Source organism: Mirounga angustirostris, unplaced genomic scaffold (assembly GCF_029215605.1).
Source record: "Mirounga angustirostris isolate CCGP_5_RB_7025 unplaced genomic scaffold, mMirAng1.0.hap1 SCAF_11, whole genome shotgun sequence".
Taxonomy (NCBI): domain Eukaryota; kingdom Metazoa; phylum Chordata; class Mammalia; order Carnivora; family Phocidae; genus Mirounga; species Mirounga angustirostris.
This window is the reverse complement of record NW_026991719.1, coordinates 37,843,221-37,865,821: the sequence shown is the minus strand read 5'-3', so window position 1 is coordinate 37,865,821 and position 22,601 is coordinate 37,843,221. Positions and strand designations below refer to the sequence as shown.

Genomic DNA, 22,601 nt, shown 5'->3' with positions numbered 1-22,601 from the left:
AAATCGTATGCCACTGGGTTTCTGTCATTTGTTATATCTGTCAGCTCCTGAGTGAGAACTGGCATCTACGGTCAATGACTGAATTGCTATAGTTAAAATAACATCAAGAAATAGACATCAGAAAGTAAGTGTGGATTGTTAGATATAGACGACAAGCACTAACAGGGAAAAATCAAGGGCAGACAGAGTGATTAAGGAAAGGGTCATTAGGGGCGCCTGGGTGGCTCAGATGCTTAGGCGTCTGCCTTCGGCTCAGGTCATGGTCTCGGGGTTTTGGGATCGAGCCAGGGGTCCTGGGATCGAGCCCCATGTTGGGCTCAGCGGGGAGTCTGCTTCTCCCTCTACCTCCGCTTTCCTCCCCCCCACCCCCCTGCTCGTGTGTGCGCTCACTCTCTCCAATGAATAAATAGAATCTTTTTTTAAAAAGGCTCATTAATCAGGTGTTGAAGAATGGATAAGATGTAAACAGCCAGAGAGCAGCACTCCCATGTTAAGAAAGACAAAAACAAGGAAAGGGTGAAGGGACAAAATCAACATGGTGTAGCACTGATGACAAGACAGCAGTGTGACTCCATGTTGGGGACAGTGGGGGATGCTACTGGTCCAACAAAGTGGGGCTAGATAACTGAGGGTATGGAGGGAAGCTTGAGGGGCTGTTAATAGACCAGTGAAGGAAGGTCTTGAGCAGAAGAGCAAGGTGATGAAGGAAGTGTTTAAAAAAATGAAGTCTGGTTATGGAATGAATAAGTCACGGGGATGAAAGGAACAGCATATGGAATATAAGCCTGTACTAGCAGTGTAAGGGGACACATGGTAGCTACACTTCTGGTAAGCCTAGAATAACATACAGACTTATCCAATCACTATATTGTATATCTGAAACGAATGTAACATTGTGTGTCAACTATGCTCAAATTGAAAAAAAAAAAAAATCAGCTCTGAGAGAACAGTGCAGGATGGGCATGAAGGGAGAGCCCAAAGTAAAGGGTGGCCACTGGAAAGACGGTCATAACCTGGTGAGCCAAAGGGGTCCAGGGTCTATGCTGGGGATGGGGGAGTCACTGGGAATAGAGAGGAGCCCAAACAAGGAATTAGAAGGATCTGTTGACTGGGTGTAAAGGACGGAGGAAGTCAAGCTGGGTTGGAGGGCAAGAAGGCTTTTGGACATGATGAATATGAAGTAAGAACAGGACATTAAAGTCTGAAATACCCAGGAGCAGATAAATTATAGAATGGGATCTCGGAGAAAGAAATGGATCCCAACTAGAGACTTAAGAGCCTTCTATAGAGAAGGGAAATCTGAAGTCCTAGAATGAGAAAGAGAAAGGAAAAGTGCATAAGAGCACAACAGTGATCAACAGCTGAACCTCGAGGCCATTTCAAAACTGGAAGTTCACAAGAATATGGGCGCAATGAAAGGAACAGAAAAGGAGCTATCAGTGTGGAATAAAAATTTAGGATCCTAGGGTCACAGAATGAAAGGAGTTTCAAGAAGGACTTGGTGATAGATGATGGATGACAGGAAAGGGCCAGAGCATGTTAAAGATACCATTATATTACTTACAAATGAGCAGGGGTTTTCCCCCTCTCCACTACTGACATTGTATATACAATTACGTAATGGATTAGTGGACAGAAAAAGGGGTTTTATGGCTATAAGACATGCTCTGTTTTGGGCGCCTGGGTGGCTCAGTCGTTAACTGTCTGCCTTCGGCTCAGGTCATGATCCCAGGGTCCTGGGATCGAGTCCCATGTCGGGCTCCCTGCTCGGCGAGAAGCCTGCTTCTCCTTCTCCCACTCTCCCTGCTTGTGTTCCCTCTCTCGCTGTCTCTCTCTCTGTTAAAAAATCAATAAAATCTTAAAAAAAAAAAAAGACATGCTCTGTTTTATGGGTTTTTTTTAAGATGTATTTATTTTGGAGAGAGAGAGCATGCATGCGCACGCACGACTGGAGGAGGGGCAGACGGAGAGAAACTTCAAGCCGACTCCCCACTAAACATGAAGCCCCACACAGAACTTGATCTCAGGACCCATGAGATCATGACCTGAGCCACCAAGAGTCGGACGCTTAACCCACTGAGCTACCTAGGCACCTCTGTTTTATGGGGTTTTTTTAATGACAAGAGGGAGATATATTAAGATGCTGCCACTCTTGAGGCGCCTGGATGGCTGGCTCAGTCAGTTAAGCATCTGCCTTCGGCTCGGGTCACGATCCCAGGGTCTTAGGATCTGGGATGGAGCTGGCATGGGGCACCCTGCTCAGTGGGGGGCCTGCGTCTCCCTCTCCCGCTCCCCCTGCTTGTGCTCTCTGTCAAATAAATAAATAAATAATCTTTAAAGTTGATGTTAAAAAAAAAAGATGCTGTCATTCTCTGTACAGCCAAGATAGTTATCAAAAATGAAAGATAATTCTGTTACTATGGATTGAGTTTGAGGAATGTCATTTGGAATTTGTACTCTTCTGGGAGCTACACTGTTATACAGAAGTAATGACCCTGCAGATGCTGAGTACTAGCCATATATTTTAAGTGTGTGGGTAGCATATTAAAGTGTGCAAGTTGTGACAAAAGTTATAAAAATATCCCAAAGCATTTAAAACTGCTAGAGGGATTAAGTTGGCTAAGTACATGCAAGTATGATGTGTTTCTGGCATCTCAAGAACCCCTTGAGCAGTAAAGCCTCTCAGCTGCTCATGAAATACCCAGTCTGTGTGCAGGGTTTAGCCTGAGCCAGACTTGCATCTACTTTGAATTTTAGTTGTGAACCATCTTGGGAAGGCATCACAGCCAGAATGCAATGTTTCTGGTCATTTGTGGGTGTTAAAATCACTCCAATTGAGCGACGGAGATGATATTAGAGGAAGCCCCATGCCTTTTCCACTGTCACTAATGGACTGGAAGCCGGCTGCTGAGATAGGTGTGTGAACTACTGTGCAAGAAAGGCCCTCTCCTTTCCCCCAAATGAAACAAACAAATTAATGATTAATAGTGATCACAGGCAGATCCAGGTTTTGAGGGGCCTGAAGCTCATGATTTGGGTGTCCTCTTTAAGAAACAAGGATGCAAAATTACCAATACAAGACACAGTATGAAGCTATTTATCCAGAATGAGAAGCAGAAGGCACCTGCAGTTGTAAGGTCATAAAGCATGAGGGTTGCCAGCTACCGGGTAAATCCACCTCTGCTCACGACCAACTACTGGGAAGAAGGTGTGGAAAGGGAGAAACAGTAGGTAATCAGGCAGAGGGAAAATAAAAGACAAAACACTCCTTAAGGAATAGTGGAGCACAGAACAAGAAAAGGACAAAGATAAAATCCCAGAAAGAACCCCAAATTGTGAAAGCGGACGGTATGGAGATGGGGGAAGAGAGAGAACCAATCAATTTATACACCACACAATCAGAACACTGATTTCCCAGTGATCAACAATCACGTTGCTTCTAGGAGGCATGCATGGGAGGACTAGGTTTTTGGAAAGACCAGTTCTCTTCACTGCAGGCACTCGGCAAGTGTTTGTTGAATGAATGAAGGGATGAATGAATAGAAACAAGAGAAATATACTTCTTTTTCTTACTCTCCACCACGGTCTGCTTTCTTCCGATGCTCCAACATACAGGCATGTTTTTGCTAGCACTGGCTTCAGTGTCAAAGCAACAGCTCAGGCCAACCTCTCCTCTGGCGATTCAGACTACTGATCCTCAAGAGATCAAGTCAAAAGCTATCTCCACTCAAAATTAATTTTTAAGCATGTTCAGAGTCTCCCCCCCACAAAAATTACACATACAAATAGCTACTATAGGGCCATCCTACTTCCTCCCTTCGACCTTCTTTCTCCCTCTTTCTACATTAGATCCTGCAGGTATATTTCAGAAATTAACACCCTCCCAGGTCCTGGGCAGATTCATGTGGGATTCTAGCTAGGGCTGAAACACAATTCCTAAATTTCAAATTTTAGCAATTATGACAGCCTATGTGACAATTGAATATATCAGTCATGATGAGGTTTCCAGGAAGATACAGGCAAGCCTCATGCACTTGGTCAGCTGCAAACCTAAGACAGGACCAGGGGAACCCAGACTCACCAGCTCCATACAGGACAGGATTCGGTCACTGGGAGCTCTTATGAAAGGACACAACAGGGCATTCCCTGACCAGCTGTGGGCCTCTGCTTCACAAAGAGATTCCCTTTGGGCAATACATGCCCTACACCTTCCTACAAGTTCTAAAAAAAAAAAAAAAAAAAAAACAGCCGGAGTAGGTTAAAACTAAGAGCCCACCCTCTCTCCTTTAAAAAAAAAAAAACAAAAAACTTTTACTAAACGATTCTTCCTTCCTCTTCACTTACCAAATTTTCTAAGGAAAAGTGCTTGGAGAAGAGCAGAACCAGAATAACACTATTACTACTTCAATACTACAAAAATCCCAACACTGATGTTTTGTTTATGGCAAAGGACCTGAAATCAGTGAGGCGAAGCAGCCACCTCAGGGATTAGAAGTGAAGGTCTTGAATGGAAAAAAATCATTCGGCCACTTTCTGGCTAAGTAGTCTGACCTCTGGAAAGTTACTGAAAGTCTCCAGACCTCAGTTACTTGGTTTTGTAAAATGGGGGCGAGTACCCATCTCACAGGACTGCTGAGGATTGAGGAAATGCAAGTAAAGTACCGAATATAACTGCACAGCGAGAGTTCATTAAATGCTAGTATTTAATAGTAGTAGTAAAATTATTGTTCTGTCCAGTTCACACCACCAGCAAAACTGGCCCAACCCCCACTCTCGCCTCGCAGGGTCCGGGGCCGGGCACTGTTGCACTCCAGCATGCATGAGAGAGATCCCCAAATGCTGCGGCGCTACGGCAAGCCCCCCACCCCGGGCCGGCCAGGGGCCCTCAGGTTACCGCTACGGTCCATACTGACCTGAGATGCCGCCTCCTATCACGACTACGTCGAACATGTGGTCCGCGGTGCTCGCCGTCTCCCCACTCGCCATGCTCTGGTTGCGACTCTCCCGGGGCGTAGGTAGAGGAGTGGAGCGGGACAAGGGCGGGGCGGACCCTTCTACCCACTCTCGGGGGGAGTCCGGGGGCGGAGCCGATTCTTCCACCGACACCCGGGCAGAGCCCGGCACTGAAGGCGGAGCGGCCCCTTGTACTACTCCTCCAGGGGAGTCCGGGGGTGGAGCCGATCCTTCCGCGGATGTTCGGGGGGCACCTGGCACTGAGGGCTGGGTGGACCCTTGTGCCGACCCTCGGGAGGAGCTCCTGGGCGTAAGAGGTTCTTGTACCGAATCCCGGGGGGAGCCGGGCACTGAGGGCTGGGTGGACCCTTGTGCCGACCCTCCGGGGTTGTTCCTGAGCGTGAGAGGTCCTTGTACCGAATCCTGGGGGAAGCCGGGCACTGAGGGCGGGGTGGATCCTTGCACCGACGCTCGGGAGGACTCCGAGAACTGGGGCGATCCCTGCTGCGAAGCCGGGAGGGAGCTGAGCTCTGAGGGCGGGGCGAACCCTTGCACCGACACTCGGGAGGAGTCCCAGATCGGGGCAGATCCTGGCAGCGAACTCCGGGGGGAGTTGAGCACTGAGGGTGGGGCGGACCCTTGCATCGACACTAGGGAGGAGTCCGAGAGCACAACAGATCCGTCCACTGATAGTCGGGGGGAGCGGGGTCCTGAGAACTGCAAGGACCCTTGCAATGACTCTACGGGGGAGTTATTGGGTGTGGGAGGTCCTCGCACCGAACTCCAGGAGCTGATCACTGAGGGCGGGGCGATCCCGTCTGCTGACACTTGGGGATTGGTACTGGGTGGACGAGGTGCTGGCATCGATACCTTGAGGAAGCCGGGCGTCACGGGCGGGCCAGAACCTTGCACTGGCTCTCGGGTAGAGTTGGTGGATGTAGGAGGTCCTGGTACTGATACTCGGGGATGGCCGAGCACTGCGGGCGGGGTGGACTCAGGTATCGACCCTACAGGGGGGCCTGAGGGCGGGGCAGGTCCTGGTATCGGTACCCGGGGATGGCCTGCGTCCGGGTTGGAGGCTGCGGCGGCCCCATCAGCGGTGCTCAGGCCGGTGGCAGACATGGGGATCTGGTGGTTCAGGCCGTGGGCGCCGAAGCCCCAGAGGCCAATCCTAGAGTCTGTGTTGGTCCTCGGGCCAGGACTGGAGAGGAGTTGGGCGGGCGCGCCGGAGCTCTTCTCGTATCCGGGGTCCGCTCTGGACGCGTTCGACAGGAAGCTGGAAAACGGACTGGAGAAAGTCCGCCACTCAGAACCGATGCTCAACCCGGACGCGGAGGATGTGGCCGCGCCCAAGCTGGAGTCCGGGTCGGAGATCTGGGCAGCTGTGCCCCCGGCTCCGGGCGCGCGCTCCGCCTCGCTGTCCCTCTCGCCGCCGCCACCTCGGGAGGCGGCCGAGCCGTTTGCGCTCCTGGTTGTGGAGCGCGCCCGGGCGGGAGCCGACATTCTGCTCCCCGCCCCTCTCCTACGGGCGCGCGCCTCGCCAGCTCCCCGGGGTCTCGGCCCCGCGCGCTCCCGAGGCCGCCCCAGGATCCCAGCCTACTGGGCGGCGGGGGAGCCTAGGGCTACCGCAGCTTGGCTCCGCCTATTTCTCCGGCCCCGAGGGGCGGGCGACGCCACCGAAGGGCGCTGCGGCGGCCCCGTGGGGGTTTCAGCCTAGTGCTTTTATTCTCAGCGCCATAACTAAAAGAGGACTGGGCCAGGTGGGCTAAGGGAAGCGGGTATTTGAAGGACGGGGACCTGGACGGCAGGGTCGCAGGGGTGCGGCACACTAGGGTGGGCTCCTTTGTGACGTCACAAGAGGCTGGGTGAGGTGTGCGCAGCCGCGGGCCCCTCCCTAGGGAGGGGGCGGGGTGAAGTGGGCACTGTCACTTGGGGCCGCCTGGGCGATTATTGATTCTTTGTGGGGTTGTCCAAGCTGAGGTGCTTGACCCAAATCGAAGCAAGTAGGGGAGAAAATTAAGAACTCACTTACCAGGGGCTCCTGGGTGGCTCAGTCGGTGAAGCCTCTGCCTTCGGTTCAGGTCATGATCCCAGGATCTTGGGACGGAGCCCCCATCAGGCTCTCTGCTCAGCGGGGAATCTGCTTTTCCATCTGCCAACACCCCCCCTTATGTGCTCTCTCTCTCTCTCAAATAAGTAAATAAAGTCTTTAAAAACAAAACAAAACAAAAACCCCTCAGCTGTCAGATTAAGTGGGACCTGCACTTTAAAAGTGAAGATAAGGGCTGAAATAAAGCAAAAAAACAGGTGTTTTCCCATCCTACCAAAAAGAGAGATATTTAGTGAACATATTTTACTGTACAACCAGCGTCTTGCTAGTTTTATCCCTTCTTTAAATTTCCACTTTATCCTCCTAGAGCTGATTTTGTCATCACTAGAACCCTCAAAACAGATATAATTATAACATCTAGAGTAAGTGGTGAGAACTCCAGGAAGTTAACTAGAATCCGTGCCCACCTATAAATATTTCTCCTTGCTCCCCCCAATTGTGTACCAAACAATCTTGTTGAAGAAACTGTAAGGGAATATAGATATAGTCTTTTCTTTATCCAGTTTTTTAAAGATTTTTTTTTAATGTATTTGAGAGAGAGAGCATAAGGGGGTGCAGAGGGAGAGGGAGAAGCACACCCCTGCTGAGCTGGGGTGTGTTAGATCTTGTTAGACTCTGAAGCGAGGAAAGAGGAAATAATAGATATAAAGAATTCAGACCTTTCTAATATGATTCTTCCAACTTTGTCCTTATCCCTGTTATGTTTATTTCTTTTCATTCAAATATTTGATTTCATACTATGTGCTAGGCACAGGGCAAAGTACTGGGGTTGCACAGGCAACACAAGACAGCCAAAGAACTTCATCCTACAGTCTGCTAGAGGAGCTAGTGAAGGAGACAGGCAACCACATGCTTGATGTGTTCAAGTAAGCTCTGATAAATGTTATGTTGGAAAGGTTCCTAGTAATAAGAAAGTGTTAGGGTGTCTTGACCACTCCGGAGGTTAACTTTGGGGACGTGTGTAAAAATATCCCAGAAAGGGCCCGGGTGGCTCAGGTGGTTGAGCGTCTGCCTTCAGCTGGGGTCATGATCTCAGGGTCCTGGGATTGAGCCCCATTGAGCTCCATGCTCAGCAGGGAATCTGTGCTCCCTGTCTCCCTCTGTACCCGCCCCCGCTCGTGTTTGCACACACTCTCTATCTCAAATAAATAAATAAAATCTTGAAAAAAAAAAAAGTCCCAAAAAGAGGGAACAATGTGGGCAAAGGCCCAGTGGTAGAAAGAAGCATGGTTCCTTGGCGAAGCTGAAAGCCAGACAGTGGAGCTAAGCAAGGGGAAGAAAGGAGCACAGAAGACAAAACTGCTGAGGTTAGCTGGGCCAAAGTAAGACCCTTGGTCTGTATTCTAAAGCAGTGGAAGCCATTGCAAGGTTTTAAGCAAGGGGTGATACGACTAGGTTGCATTTTGAAAAGGTCTATCTGCCTGCTGTGTAAATAATGGGTTGAAAGGGACAAGGGTAGATAGATACAGGGAGACCAAAGCTTGGAATTCTTCAAAGAAAGAGGTGATAGTGTCTTGGACTAAGGTGGGTGATGGCAGCTGGAGAGCTGTGGACATATTAGAGACACTTACATGTAAAATTGACAAGACTTGGTTGTGGCTAGAATCTGGAAGATCATGAGGCTAGTTTTGGACATGTTCAGTTTCAAGTGACTTTGAGACATCCAGATGAAGGTTAGAGAGTAGACAATTAAACATAGAGCCTGAGATGAAAAGCAGGAGTTTGCCTGGAGACAAAAATGTGGGATTCTTATTAAATAAATAATGGATGGGTTAGATGAGTGGGAATATGGGTATTCTCTTCATTTTATTTGCTTGTATTGCATATTTTGCATATCTTTTGTAATAAAAACAATAAAAGTTATTTTAAAATAGATAAATAAAGGAACAATTTCGACATACCCTACAATTATTATTTCTTCCCTTGTGTGACCTTGGGGAAATTACTTAGCTTCTCTGTGCCTATCTCCTCAAATATAGGATCCCGTAAGCCGTTGTATCTGTCAGGGTCCCAGGAGGAAACAGCAAACTCTAATTAGATCATTTGGAGAGATTATCAAAAAGGAAATATTTTAGGGGCGCCTGGGGTGGCTCAGTTGGTTGAGCGTCTGCCTTCGGCTCAGGTCATGATCCCAGAGTCCTGGGATCGAGCCCCGCATCGGGCTCCCTGCTTGGCGGGGAGCCTGCTTCTCCCTCTTCCCCTGCTCGTGCTCTCTCTCTCTTTCAAATAAATAAATAAAATTTTTTAAAAAAATTAAAAAAGGAAATATTTTAAAAGAGGTAGGCAAGATGAAGAGAAACCACAGGGAATCACGCCGTATCCCCAGGCAGGTGAGAACAAGAAGGCATCATTGTGAAGGGGTAAAGGGAGAGAACAGTTATCAGAACCTGGTGACAGTGGTGTTTGGTGGGGGCTGCCTACACAACCTGTGGCCTTTAGTTCAGGGAGGCTTTCAGCCACAGGAAACTCACAGAGAGGGAGCCAGGACAAATAATACCCAAATTTCCTCTCTTGCCTCCCCCGGTCCTCTCCATTGACCTACGCCAACCAGATGCTAGAAGGCAAGGGATCCTGTTGATGTAGCCCATACCAGTTAGAAGAAGCTGGAGAAAAGCAGTGGGTGCACCCGGAAAGGCCAAGGGAAGATATCCAGTATCCTCGTAGTGAGGGTTCAATGAGCAAATACAAAAAACTTAGATAATGATTCAATACATACTCACATTTTAATTTCTAAAAACTGCATTATATTCATGTCATGGACGTACTTTACTGGACTGTTATCCTCTAACATGAAGCATGTAATACTTTCTAATTGAATACTTTCTAAATGAATATTTCTGTGCATAAAATATTGTACATACTTTTTTAGAATTTCCTTGAGATAGAGTCCTAAAACCCCTAAAATTGTGGGGTAAGAGAGTGGGAGCTTTTCTAAAGCTCTTTGATTGAAGTCACCAAGTTACTTGCCCAAGAGATCATACAAATTTATACTTCAACAAAGTCTAAGAATGACAGTCTAGGGCCGTAGGATCTGAACAAAGCTCTCATTGCTCCTTCAAAAAAAGAAAAAAAAAATGGCTAAGTTCTTACTGCCCCCACTCTCATATTAAGCCATTAAGGAAGCTAACTTTTTAAACTTTCTTAACTTGAAAGGGTAAAAACCAGCATGGCTTTGCTATTTGCAAGTGTTTCTTTGATTACTGATCAAACACTTTTTTTTTTCAGATATTTATTAGCCACTTCAATTTCTTCTTTTGTGAATGATCAGTTCATGCCTTTATGTAGTTGATTTCTGTAAGTGATTTGTACAATAAGATATTAACCCCTTGCTTGGTATTTTCACTGCAGATAGTTTATTCCAATTTATATTTTAGTATTGTTTATGGCATTGTACATAAGCAGAAATTTAAAGTTTGTGTGCTTGTATCTATCTTTTAGTAATTTCTTCCATTGCTTTTAAACTTACAGATCTGAAGGATGAATTCTGTTTCCTTTTTTTTTTTTATGATTGGTTATTTTAGAATTTATTTAATCCTAATCTACTGGGATATATTTTGTTATGTAATGGGGTGAGGATCTAAATAGACATTCCATCTCGGGTTTCAGCAGCAAATAAATAAATAGACACCCCACACACCCCCAAACAGTTAACCACTCATAACAAAACTGTCTATTGAAAAATCCTTCCAGGGGCACCTGGGTGGCTCAGTCGGTGGAGCATCTGCCTTCGGTCATGATCCCGGAGTCCTGGGATCAGCCTTTGTCCGGCTCCCTACTCCGTGGAGAGTCTGCTTCTCCCTCTCCCTCTGCTCCTCCCCCTGCTTGTGCTCTTTCACTCTCTCTTTCTCCCTCTCTTGCTCTCTCAAAATGAATAAGTAAAATCTTTAAAAAAAAAAAAAAAAGAAGAAGAAAAGAAAAATCCTTCCATTTTTCATGGATTTGCTTACCTTATATAACATAAATACTGAGATCTGGCTTTGGACCATCTCTTCTGTTATATTTACATGCATATTCTCTCCACATTGCTACCAATGTCACATTGATTTACTTATAGCTGCTTCATAGTAGATTTTACCAGATAGAAGGATTAGTCCCTTCCCAATACTCTTCTTTATAAATTATTTATGATATTCTTACATATTCTTTCTGTTAATATATTCCTATATATTTAAATGAATTTTAGAATCATTTCATCAATTAATGGGGTGGTGATTATTCCTAAACATTAATCTAGGAAAGTCTCATTTAACATCTTCTTATTTTTATTTTTATTATTATTATTATTTTAAGTAAACGCTATGCCCAAGGTGGGGCTTGAACTCACAAGCCTTAGATCAAGAGTCCTATGCTCTACCGACTGAGTCAGCCAGGTACTCCTAACATCTTTTTAAAAAGATGTCTTTATTTCCAGAATATTTATAGGAAATGGTTTTACTTATCCCTGAAATTAAATAATTTTGTGAGAATAATGTGGGTCTGTGTGTGTATGGGTGTATGCGTGTGGTATCATAACTCCTTTCAATCTGTGGATTTTTAATTTGGGGTTTTAATTAATCCCCATGCTAGGACAATTTTCTTCTACTCTAATTTGGATTATTGCATTTGTTCTAAGTGGTTTCTTCCTGAGAAGCACTTAAAATTATGTTATTGGAGCATCTTTCTATGTCCTTTATCATTTTCATGTCTCTGTGCTTTTCCTCTGAATTCTGAGACAGCTAATCACATTTATCCTTCGTATTAGTGATTTAATTTTCTGCGGTTCTAATTCTTTTTTGTTTCATTTTATTTTTTCTAAGTAGGCTCCCCTCCCCATGTGGAGTTCGAACTCACAATCCTGAGATCAAGAGTCGGGTGCTCTACTGACTGAGCCAGGCAGTCACCTCTCTGCAGTTCTAATTCTATTTTTTACTGCTTCTACTGCAGAATTGGCAGAATTGGCAATTGACAATGCCATTTCAGTTTAGGGTTTTTCTTGAACTTTACATTTTTATTTCATCCAGCTCACTTTTCATTGATGCCACATATATCTCGTTGTATCTTCTCCTTATGACTTCCTAATTTTGTTTCACAGAGACTTAGTTTTATGCATTTTCTGGGGACAACATCAACTGAGTTTGAAAATGCTCTTCTTTGCAGACAGGTAGTGCACTCTCATTCATTGCTAGCTCAAGGCAAAATGCTACAACCCCTGCGGGGAGGAATTTGGTGATATCTAACAAAATCACGTATGCATTCACCCTTTGATCCCACATTCCTACTTCTAGGAATTCCCCCTAACCATACACCTCAACAAACAGGACAAACATATGCCCAAAGTTATTTACTGTGAACTTATTTTTAATAGCAAAATAATAGAAACAGTTTACCTGCCCATCAATGGGAAACTGCTTGCATAAACTTTGACTATGTCTACAGAGTGAAACACTATGCAGCCATTAAAAAAAAAAAAAAAAAAAAAAAGAATGAGAGGGCTCCTGAGTGGCTCTGTTGGTTAAGCATCTACCTTCAGCTCGGGTCACGGCCCCGGGGTCCTGGGATCAAGCCCCGCATCGGGCTCCCTGCTCAGTGGGAAGGCTGCTTCTCTCTCTCCTCCCTGCTTGTGCTCTCTCTCTCTCTCTCTCTCTCTCTCACTATCTCCCTCTCAAATAAATAAAATCTTAAAAATAAAAAAGAATGAGGATGTTCTTTATGAACTGATATGAGTGATTTTCAGGCTATATACCTTTATATATGTGTGTGTGTGTGTGTGTGTGTGTTTGTACCTTTGTGTAAGAAAAAAATCTGTACCTTTATTTGCAAAGAGAAACATAGGTAAGATAAATCATAAATGGAGAAAAGTGTGACAATGTAATGGTGAGGGTAGGGATGGGAGTAAGATTTCTGAGTATTCTATTTTAAAAGAGTGCAGTTCCCATTATGGATTTTCATGGGCTCAACGAAAGCTTCACACTCACAAAACTACTATGGGCCCCCTCCGGTATCAGTCTGCTTGGAGAGATCCAGCTTGCCAGCAGGGCGGAATGCTCTGCCGCAGGATACCCTGCAGTAGCAGACAGATCATAGAGCAGTGCAAATAACATCAGTCTTGCAAGTGGTTGCTCAGGGGCAAGGGCAGAAGTTTCACATCAGACAGGTATGGAACTTAACCTGGAGTAGCAGCCTCATGCCCACAGGAGCCAATAACTTATTCACAGGCATAATATCCAGGGTCCCTCCTATGGGACATGCCCGACTGCAACGGTCATCACACCTAGGGAAGCCCCAACTTACGGCATTTGCATCAAGTATTTATAGTTCATTTATAGTTTCTACCAGTCCACATGCTATTTTCTGATTAGAAGGCACTTAGGTTTGCCATAAGTCATGTTGCCTCATCAATCCAGAACAGTTAGAACATCAAAAGGATTATGATGATAATTAAGAAAAGATTAATAAAAATGCATTAGTCCGTTGTGTTATGACAACATAAATTAATAAAATTTTGGGAGAAAAGAGTTTTAAAAAGGAGAGTTATTCTTTACAGAAACTATCAGGTTGTGAACATAGAAGATTTATTTTTAATAACACCATTTCAACTCTTGTAATAATTGGTTTAAGCAAAGATCTCAGCACATGCTAAACACCTTGAGTGAAAGATTATTAGGAAACAGTTTATTCACATGGTCTCCCCAGTAGGACTCCATAGATTATTTTATTAATTCTAAAGGAAAAACTTTTTTTTTTCTTTTTTGTGGTTAAGAGATCTGGTAGTTATCACTGTAACCAAATGATCAAACTTAAGATCACCAATTATCAATAATTTAATATAGGGGCGCCTGGCTGGCTCAGTCAGTAGAGCATGTGACTCTTGATCCCAGGGTCGTGAGTTTGAGCCCCACATTGGGTGTAGAGCTCACTCAAAAAAAGAATCTAATATAAAATGTCCTTTGATGTGATGAAGTAAGTACACAGTCTCACGTGTGCTATGTTCTTACCAAAAATATCTAACCTGAATGCAATCATGAAGAAATAATCACACAAATCCAGACAAAGGATATTTCACAAAACAACTGGCCTGGATCCTTAAAAAATAAAAAAAAAATAAAAAAGTCAACGTTGAAAAGAAACCAAAAGGCAAGAGTGCTTTGAAGGTGAAGAGAATAAAAAGACATAAAGACCGAACACTGAGAAACCTGATTGGATTCTGGATTGGAAGATAAAAAATCTATAGCCATGGTGACAATTGAGAAGATTCAAATATGGGCTATATATTTGGTGATGTTATTCATTAGTGTTCATCATCCTGGATGTGATCATGGTACCGCGGTTTTGTAGGAGAACTTTCTTACTCTCAGGAGATGCAGGCAGAAATTCTTTGAGGTGAATATCATGAGAGTTTCAACTTATTTTCAAATAATTTAGAAAAAAAGCAAATACTGAAAATGTGTGAAAATGTGGCAATATGCACAACAATTGGTGAATCTAGTGAAGGGTGTATTAGTGTTGATGAAAATATTCTTTTTTTTTTTTATTAGAAAGAGAGCACACGAGCACGTGCACAGGAGGGCGGAGCGAGAGGGAGCATGAGACTCTTATGCAGGCTCCATGCTGAGTCGCTGGGCTCAATCTTAAGACCTGGAGATCATGACCTGACCCTAAATTGAGTCTGATGCTTAACCGAGTGAGCCACCCAGGTAATCTTTTGATGAAAATATTCTTTTAAATTTTCTGTAGGTTTAAAAAAACTTCAACATTAAGTGTTGGGAAGAAAACAGTTTGGAAGAAAAATTATTTTGAGCCCAAAGTTCTTTACCAAGGGAAGTTATTAAACATTATGAAGGCAAAAGAAATTCATCAAATAAGCAAAGAAAAAAGTTTACCTCTCTTTCTGAAAGTACATTTTTTAGTATGCACTCCAAAAAAATAAGGCTGAAAACTAAGAAAGAGGGCTATCCCATGGCAAGGAACTAACTGGAAATCCAGTAAAATATCAGTGACCACAGGTTGGCAGTCTAGAAAGCAAATAGGCCAAATTAGAATTCAGTGGGCTCTAAGAAGACTATAGTGGATTCCAAAGGAGATATGGAATGAATACATTGGAATACACAGGAATATAGTAATGAAAGCCTATTATTTTTTTATCATTGCTTTTTTTTAACTTCAATTAGCCAACTTATAGTACATCATTAGTTTCAGATGTAGTTTTCAATAATTTATCAGTTGCGTATAACACCCAGTGCTCATCACATAACGTGCCCTCCTCCTTAATGCCCATCACCCATGAAAGACTATTATTATCCTCTCAATTAAAGAAAGACAAACAAATAAACAACAAAGTGGCATTACTGAGCAATTTGTTGCATTTAAGAAGAGCTAATCCATTTGATCTCGACACTAGGCAAATTCTCCTTTGCTTGACATGAGGATCATGACCATAGAACCAGAGAGAAGAAAACACTATATAATTATGCCACATAATTCAGCTCTACAATTAACTATGATATTATATAAAAATTTTATTGATTCTTCTACTTTTAAGAATACTTAGTTATGGTTACAGGAAATAATATAAATGTTATCAATCTTGACAATAAAAAATAAAGGAACAGCTGACAGATGATGGAGAGGAAGGAGTAGAGAAAAATGTAGAAGTATCACAATACTTATCAAGTGTCAAAAGATACTGTAGAAAATTGGTAGAAACTGAAATAAGGGTTTAAGTATATTATTCAAAGATATAAAGGAGAAACTAAATTAATGAGTCAACAAGCAAAAATGGAAATGAAGAGAGAATGAGGGAGTGGTGTAACTGAATTAAATCCTCACCTAAAATACAGGGAAGTCAATAGACAGTGTCTAAAGTAGACAAATGAAAAAATAGTGCCATGAGTTGGGATTGTGGGAAAAAAGCACCCCCATATATTGCTGATAGAATTGTGAATCTCAGTAGTCTATTTTAGGGTAATATGTATTAAAAGCCTTAAAAATATGGGTACTCTTTTACTTAGTAACTCTACTTGAGGGAATTAGCCTAAGAAAATAATTATAAGAGATTTACCGATAAGCATGATTATTTTTAATAGAAGTGGTACATTGAAAGAAACCCAAATAAAGAGGATTTGGTAAATACATTTTGGATTATCCATGAAATGGACGATTATAACCATTAAAAATAACAATGTAAAAAAAATAACAATGTATATTTCATTCAGGAGTAATCATGGGCTATGTTCTTTCATTGATTCCTTAAGAAATATTTGTTGGGTGGCTCAGTTGGTTAAGTGTCTGACTCTTGATTTTGGCTTTAGGTCATGATCTCGGGGTCCTGGGATTGAGTCCCGAGTCGGGCTCCACACCCAGCGGAGATTCTGCTTGGGATTCTCTCTCTCCCTCTGCCCCTCCCCCAACTCGTGCTCTCTCTTTATCTTTCTCTAAAATAAGTAAATAAAATCTTCAAAAAAACATTTATCAAGCACTCCTTATGTGCTGGGCACTGGTCTTGATGGTATGGATACATCAAGGGACAGAACAGATAATGTCTCTGCCCTCATAGAGCTTAGATTCTTTTTTTTTTTTTTAAGATTTTATTTATTTACTTGACAGAGAGAGAGACAGAGCGAGCATGAGCAGGGGAAAAGGCAGAGGGAGAAAGAGAGGGAGAAGCAGACTCCCTGAGGAGCAGGGAGCCTGATATGGGGCTCCATCCCAGAACCCTGAGATCATGACCAGAGCCAAAGGCAGACGCTTAACCAACTGAGCCGTCCAGGCGCCCCTAGAGCTTAGATTCTAATGGGGTTAAACAGAAAAGGAAAAGAAGAGGAACAACAAATAAATAAATAAGTAGCTATAAAAGATGGCAGGTAGTAAAAGTGCTCTGAAGAAAAATCAAGCACAGCAAGGGGAAGGAGAGTAATAGGGTACGGCACAATATTTTGTGTAAGGTGAGCAGGGAAGCCTTCTTCCATCTGGTGACATTTGAGTAGCCATGACAACACATTGAGGGCCAGAGCCAAGAAGATAACTGGGGAAGAGCATGCCAGGCAGAAGAAAGGCAAGTACAAATACCAAATCGAGAAATATGATTGACTTGTTTGAGGAACAGTGAGGAGACTGGCAATGTTGGAGTGGAATGAGCAATGCAGGGAATAGGGGGAGATGAGTGTGGTGCAGGGGCGGACAGATCTTATCGGACCTTGTAGACTATGCTAAGGAGCTTTTTTTTAACATTTTATTTCTAAGTAATCTCTACACCTGACGTGGGGCTCGGACTTATAACCCTGAGATTAAGAGTTGCACGCTCCACTGACGGAGCTAGTCCGGTGCCCCTATGCTATGGACTTTGGATGACTTTTTTCTGCGTGATGGGAATCCATTCAAAGTTTTGAGCAGAAGAGTAAAATAATCTGACTTTCATTTTAGAAGGATAATTCTAGCTACTTTGTGATGGATAGACAGGGCCCTTGTTCTTGAATCTGGGTGATCTTAAGACTGCTTCAAGCAATAGAATTTTGTGGAAGTGTGATGTGTGACTTCTAAAGCTAGGTCGTAAAAGATCATGAAGTTTCCGCTTGATTCTCTTGGGATGCTTACTCTTGTGGGTGTTGGCCCCCACCTAAAAGAGCCCCATGCTGGAGAGGCCATGCATTAGGTGTCCCACTCAACAGCCGAAGAAGAGCTCACAGCTGGCAGCCACCATCAGCTGTTAGGCCCATGAGTGAGCCATCTTGGACAGCCAGCCCTGTTGAGCCTTCAGATGACGACAGCCCCAGCTGACACCTGGCTACAACAGCATAAGGAACTCCAAGCAAGAACCGCCCGGCTGAGTCCTTCCTTGAAGTCCTGTCCCACAAAATCGTGAGCAAAATTAAGTGGTTGTTATTTCATTCTACTACTTTTTGGGGGTAATGTATGATGCATGAATAGTAAGCAGAATACCATGTGAGAGGTGACAGAGGCTTGAGCCTGGTTGGTAGACACGGAGGGGGCCAGATGTAATCAGATTCTGGAAGTATTTGGAAAGAAGAGCCAAGTACAGGCTGTGAGGGGGAAGAGAAGAGTCAAAGCTAACTCCTTGCCGCTGGTCTGGGTGCAAATTTTGGGGGCACCAAATACCGAGTAATCAAATAAATAATATTTTAATGCGGGTTTTTAAAAAAATCAAAATGAATGCCAAAGTTAACCATGAACAAAATATCCAAATTTTAAATAAAGACAGGATTAGTAATTCTGAGTTTTCCTTTTGCTAGTCACATGCATATGGGCCACTCTGTCCGGGTCACTGGGGTCCATGGGACATTCTTTTTAGATTTCCCCACTGCCCCTCCCTCTGTTATCTAGAGTGCTTACATGAGACATAAGAACCATTTGGAAGCTGATTGCCTGCCAACTCTCAGTGTCTTTGGGTCATTTCTCTAGAGGTAGCTACCTGCCTAAAACATTGAACACAAGATTGACCGATGCCAAATCAGGCTCGGAGATTTGCTCCTGCCCTCTGTCATCCAGCCAGTCCTTATCCCTCCCAACAGAAGCACAGCACCTATAGTCACAGGGCCCACGACCTCTCTGAAAGTCATAGGGTACCCCCACTCCCTCAGACCACGACAGCTAGTCACTCTTTCGAGGAGGGCCCCACCAGGAAAAAGAAGGCACACACAAATTAGGATAATTTGAAGAAGGGTCAGTAACCAGAATATTTACCAAAGTGTTGGCAGGGTACAGGAAGACTACAAGGAACAGTGAGGTTCCCCTGAGGAAGTAAAGCAGAGCTGTTGTCACCCCTGGGAAGGGCCAGAAAGACATGGAATCTGGAAGGAGAAAGTCATACAGAGAGGACTCCCTCCAGAGGAGCAGTGAGCACTGGTTGGGGGACACAGGTAGCCCCTGAAGAGCTCACAGGGAAGGAGTGATGGGATCAGTACCCCACACTTACGCTTTTCCCTGTTATCTCCCCATTGGACCAACTCAACAAGAAGTCAGAGCATATGGGAGCCTGTTACAGACCATAGAAGACAACCTTCTGTGGCAGGGAACAGTGTGGAAGAGAGGAAAGGAGATCTAGAGGGGTAACTGGAAGGTTTTCAGCACAGGTAGCCTTCAATGAAAGCAATACTAATGAATCAGTTACCTTGTTTTTCACAACAAAACATCATCTTTGTCGTTTTCAGGACTAGTAGGCAAAATTAATGGCTCTTTTTTTTTAACTGAAGTATAGTGAACACACAATGTTACATTAGCTTCAGGTGTACAAGATTTATGGTTCTTTAAATTTTTTTTAATAAAATCATTTTAAGGATTGAATGACACTTAAAATTTTATTTTTGAGTAATCTCTACACCCAGTGCGGGGCTTGAATTTACAACCCTAAGATCAAGAGTCACATGCTCGACCGACTAAGCCAGGCAGGTGCCCCTTATGGCTCTTTTAAGAAATACATTTTAACTTGCGAGCCATCTCAGTCTCTGATTGTTCACCATTCATCCGCTGTAAACGGTCTTAGTTGGCAAAACCAAAATTTTGCGATGTGACCAAGTGGTATCTTCTAGAACTGAAGGTTAGCAAAGTCTCAGGAATCTGCTGTCTGAAGTGTTTCTTGATGTGTTCTTTCAGAAATGGCAATGGGAGTGTGGAGAAAGTGTAACCAAACTAACATGAGTTCTCTCCTTGGTAAGTCCCAAGATAGAAACTATACCAGGCGGAGTTATTGCACAAAGGAAACGTTATTTGCAGCAAATAAGGAGATCACGGGGAATAACTTCCAAAGCCGGGACTCCCGGACTCCCGGAGCGAGGGTGGCTGGGTTCCTTTTATTTCAGGTTAGGATGAATATGTAGAAAGGGGAGCTTTGTCATGGTCTGTAGAGGTGGGCATAAGGCCGCGCATGCGCCTTAAGAAACCATGCCTCTCCATACCTTGTATACAATGTACATGAGACTTGTGCTCCATCTTGGGCAAGATTTAGTATTATAATGAGTTAAAAGTAACTGTCAGTCATTCCACGGGTCTCTCTGCGCAGGTGTGAGTTGAGGGTTTAGTTCAAACTAGTCAGGGTTGCCTGGGCCTGGAGAGCTCTTCAAAGAGGGAGTTGTTATCACTTGAGAGATAGTATCAATTTTCATCAGGGATGCTATGCCCCTCGGGGTTTTCCATGAGTTAAGAGATAAGCTGGAAAGAAGGGCTTAAGGAAAAATGTGGGACGAAGGTCTGTGGGGACTAGCAGGTGAGCAGTAAAGGTCAGGTCTTGGGGTCTTTTGGTGACAAAAGTTTCTTTCACACCTAACTCTTGGGAAAGTGGATTGGTGCAAACTTATTAGAAAAACAATTTGGTGATGTATCAGGAGCTTTTTTTTTTTTTTTAAAGATTTTATTTATTTATTTGACAGAGAGAGACACAGTGAGAGAGGGAACACAAGCAGGGGGAGTGAGAGAGGGAGAAGCAGGCTTCCTGCTGAGCAGGGAGCTCGATGTGCAGCTTGAACCCAGGACCCTGGGATCATGACCTGAGCTGAAGGCAGACGCTTAACCACTGAGCCACCCAGGCGCCCCAGGAGCCTTAATAATATTCACTCCTACTGATTAAACTGTTCTATTTCTGTGCATTGTTCATGAAAATGTAAACACAGAAAAAAGATTTATGTATAAAGACTTTATTTCAATCCTTTTTATTATAATAACCCCTTTCAAAAAAGAACCCCTACAGCTCAGAACAACTGAACATGTAACAATAAGGAAATGGAGAGAAATATGTTACAAATATGCCACTGGAGATCACGCAGCCTTCAAAAATTACGTTTACAAGGACTTTTATCATGGCCTGAGAAAATTATTATGATAAAAGATTGAATGAAAAGCATGATAAAAATTTAAGTGGCGTGTGGTCTTAATTATGTAAAGCAAAGAGAATCACTGAAACATTAATCCAAAAATTTAAGCTTTTTTTTTTAAAGATTTTATTTATTTATTTGACAGAGAGAGACACAGCAAGAGAGGGAACACAAGCAGGGAGAGTGGGAGGGGGAGAAGCAGGCTTCCCGTGGAGCAGGGAGCCTGACATGGGGCTTGATCCCAGGACTCTGGGATCATGACTTGAGCAGAAGGCAGCCGCTTAACCGACTGAGACACTCAGGCGCCCCAAAGTTTAAGCTTTTATTTTGAAACAATTATAGGCTCACAGAAAGTTGCAAAAAGGTCCTATGTTCCCTTCACCTAGCTTCCCCCAGTAGTAACAACTTACAAAACCACAGTAAGTTATCAAAACCAGGAAATGTACTTACACATGCTCACCAGCATCAATGAAGTTACTTCTGAATAATAGTCCATATAAGCCACTAGCAATTATATTTCATGTGTATACATATCACTGTTGAAATGCCAACACTTCAATTTATAAAATATTGTTATTCGGTCAAATCCACGTTAAGAGTTGTAATCTAGTTAATTGCCTTGCCATTGTCAATTTCCTGGTTTGCCTCTCCATCAGCACTCCACCTCCCCAGCTCCCCAACACACACACACACACATTCCATGTATCGGCAAGAGCCACACAGTGTTTCCTAATTTTTTATACTGTGCTGCTTCTTGACCTAAATTCTCCCTCTGTATGAATTTTTGCTTGGATGTTCTCGATTCATTTGTTAGAAAGAACAAGCACAAAAAGGGAGTCACTTGCTCCCTACATAGGCAAAGCAAGACTTAATTACAGTTTCAACTCTTCTAGGAATGTGACCTCGTAATAGTCAGTCTGAAATTCTCTGATTGGCCCTAGTAAGGTAATCTGCATTGGTAAAAACCCTGCGGTCCCTTTCCCCCACAAAGATGTCCTGGCCTGAAATAACCCTTTGTTCTCTTTTGTTAATAACTTTTTTGCCCCACCCTCCCTCCTTCCTATAAGAGGCTTCCATTTTGTATAATTCCTCTACTTGCTAGATGGAGTGCTGCCCATTTCGTGAAACACTTAGTAAAGCCAATGACATCTTCCAATTTACTTGGTTGAGTTTTGTTTTCTAATGAATTTGGTGTCAACAACGGGATTAGAAGCCAACGTCCCCTGGCATTTGGGGACAACGAGAAACAGGCGTGGGGCTCGGAGAACTCTTGAATTCACCGTGTTTCTGGCCGTTTCCAAGGGCTGTGGTAAGTTCCTCTCGGTTGAGCTTAGCTCTTTTTTGCTTTCAAGCTCCCGAAATAATTGGCTTTCCTTAACAGGGCAAGGTCAGCTTGACCTGGCAGACATGTTCCGGCCAGAGCCCAACCTAGCTGGCGGACAGGTGCGTCTATGTGGAGTCAAGCCTCTAGCCTTTCAGATTGCAATTCCCCAGGGTGGAAAACCCCATGCCCTAACTCCATCTCTGGATTCCACGTTGGGAATGGCTGATGGTTCAGTCCGCACTGCCCTATTTGTTTGGAATTGGTCTGCAGTCCCCATTCCTTGGGGTTTGCTGGTCCAATCCTTTCCCCAATCCAATATTCCACGGCATTGGTGGTGGTGCACAGAGCGTCTTCTTGTGGCCCAGAGGCAGTGACCCCTCTTAGTTATTGCTGATACATTAAAGTGCCTGTGTTT

At 43.8% G+C, this 22,601-nt stretch overlaps 1 protein-coding gene and 1 long non-coding RNA gene across 2 annotated transcripts in view; one reads left to right on the top strand and one right to left on the bottom strand.

Moving 5' to 3' along the window:
• LOC123845764 (amine oxidase [flavin-containing] A) overlaps window positions 1-6,566 on the bottom strand; it is a 70,259-nt gene extending 63,693 nt beyond the window's left edge. The window contains exon 1 of the mRNA XM_045876562.3: window positions 4,914-6,566. Within this exon, the coding sequence (XP_045732518.2) occupies window positions 4,914-6,456 (1,543 nt within the window). The 5' untranslated portion in view covers window positions 6,457-6,566. The remainder of the gene's footprint in view (window positions 1-4,913) is intronic.
• The window catches only part of LOC135361920 (uncharacterized), a 357,682-nt gene continuing 340,925 nt past the window's right edge, over window positions 5,845-22,601 (top strand). Inside the window, exon 1 of the long non-coding RNA XR_010406089.1 lies at window positions 5,845-5,951. This is a non-coding gene — a long non-coding RNA (uncharacterized LOC135361920). The remainder of the gene's footprint in view (window positions 5,952-22,601) is intronic.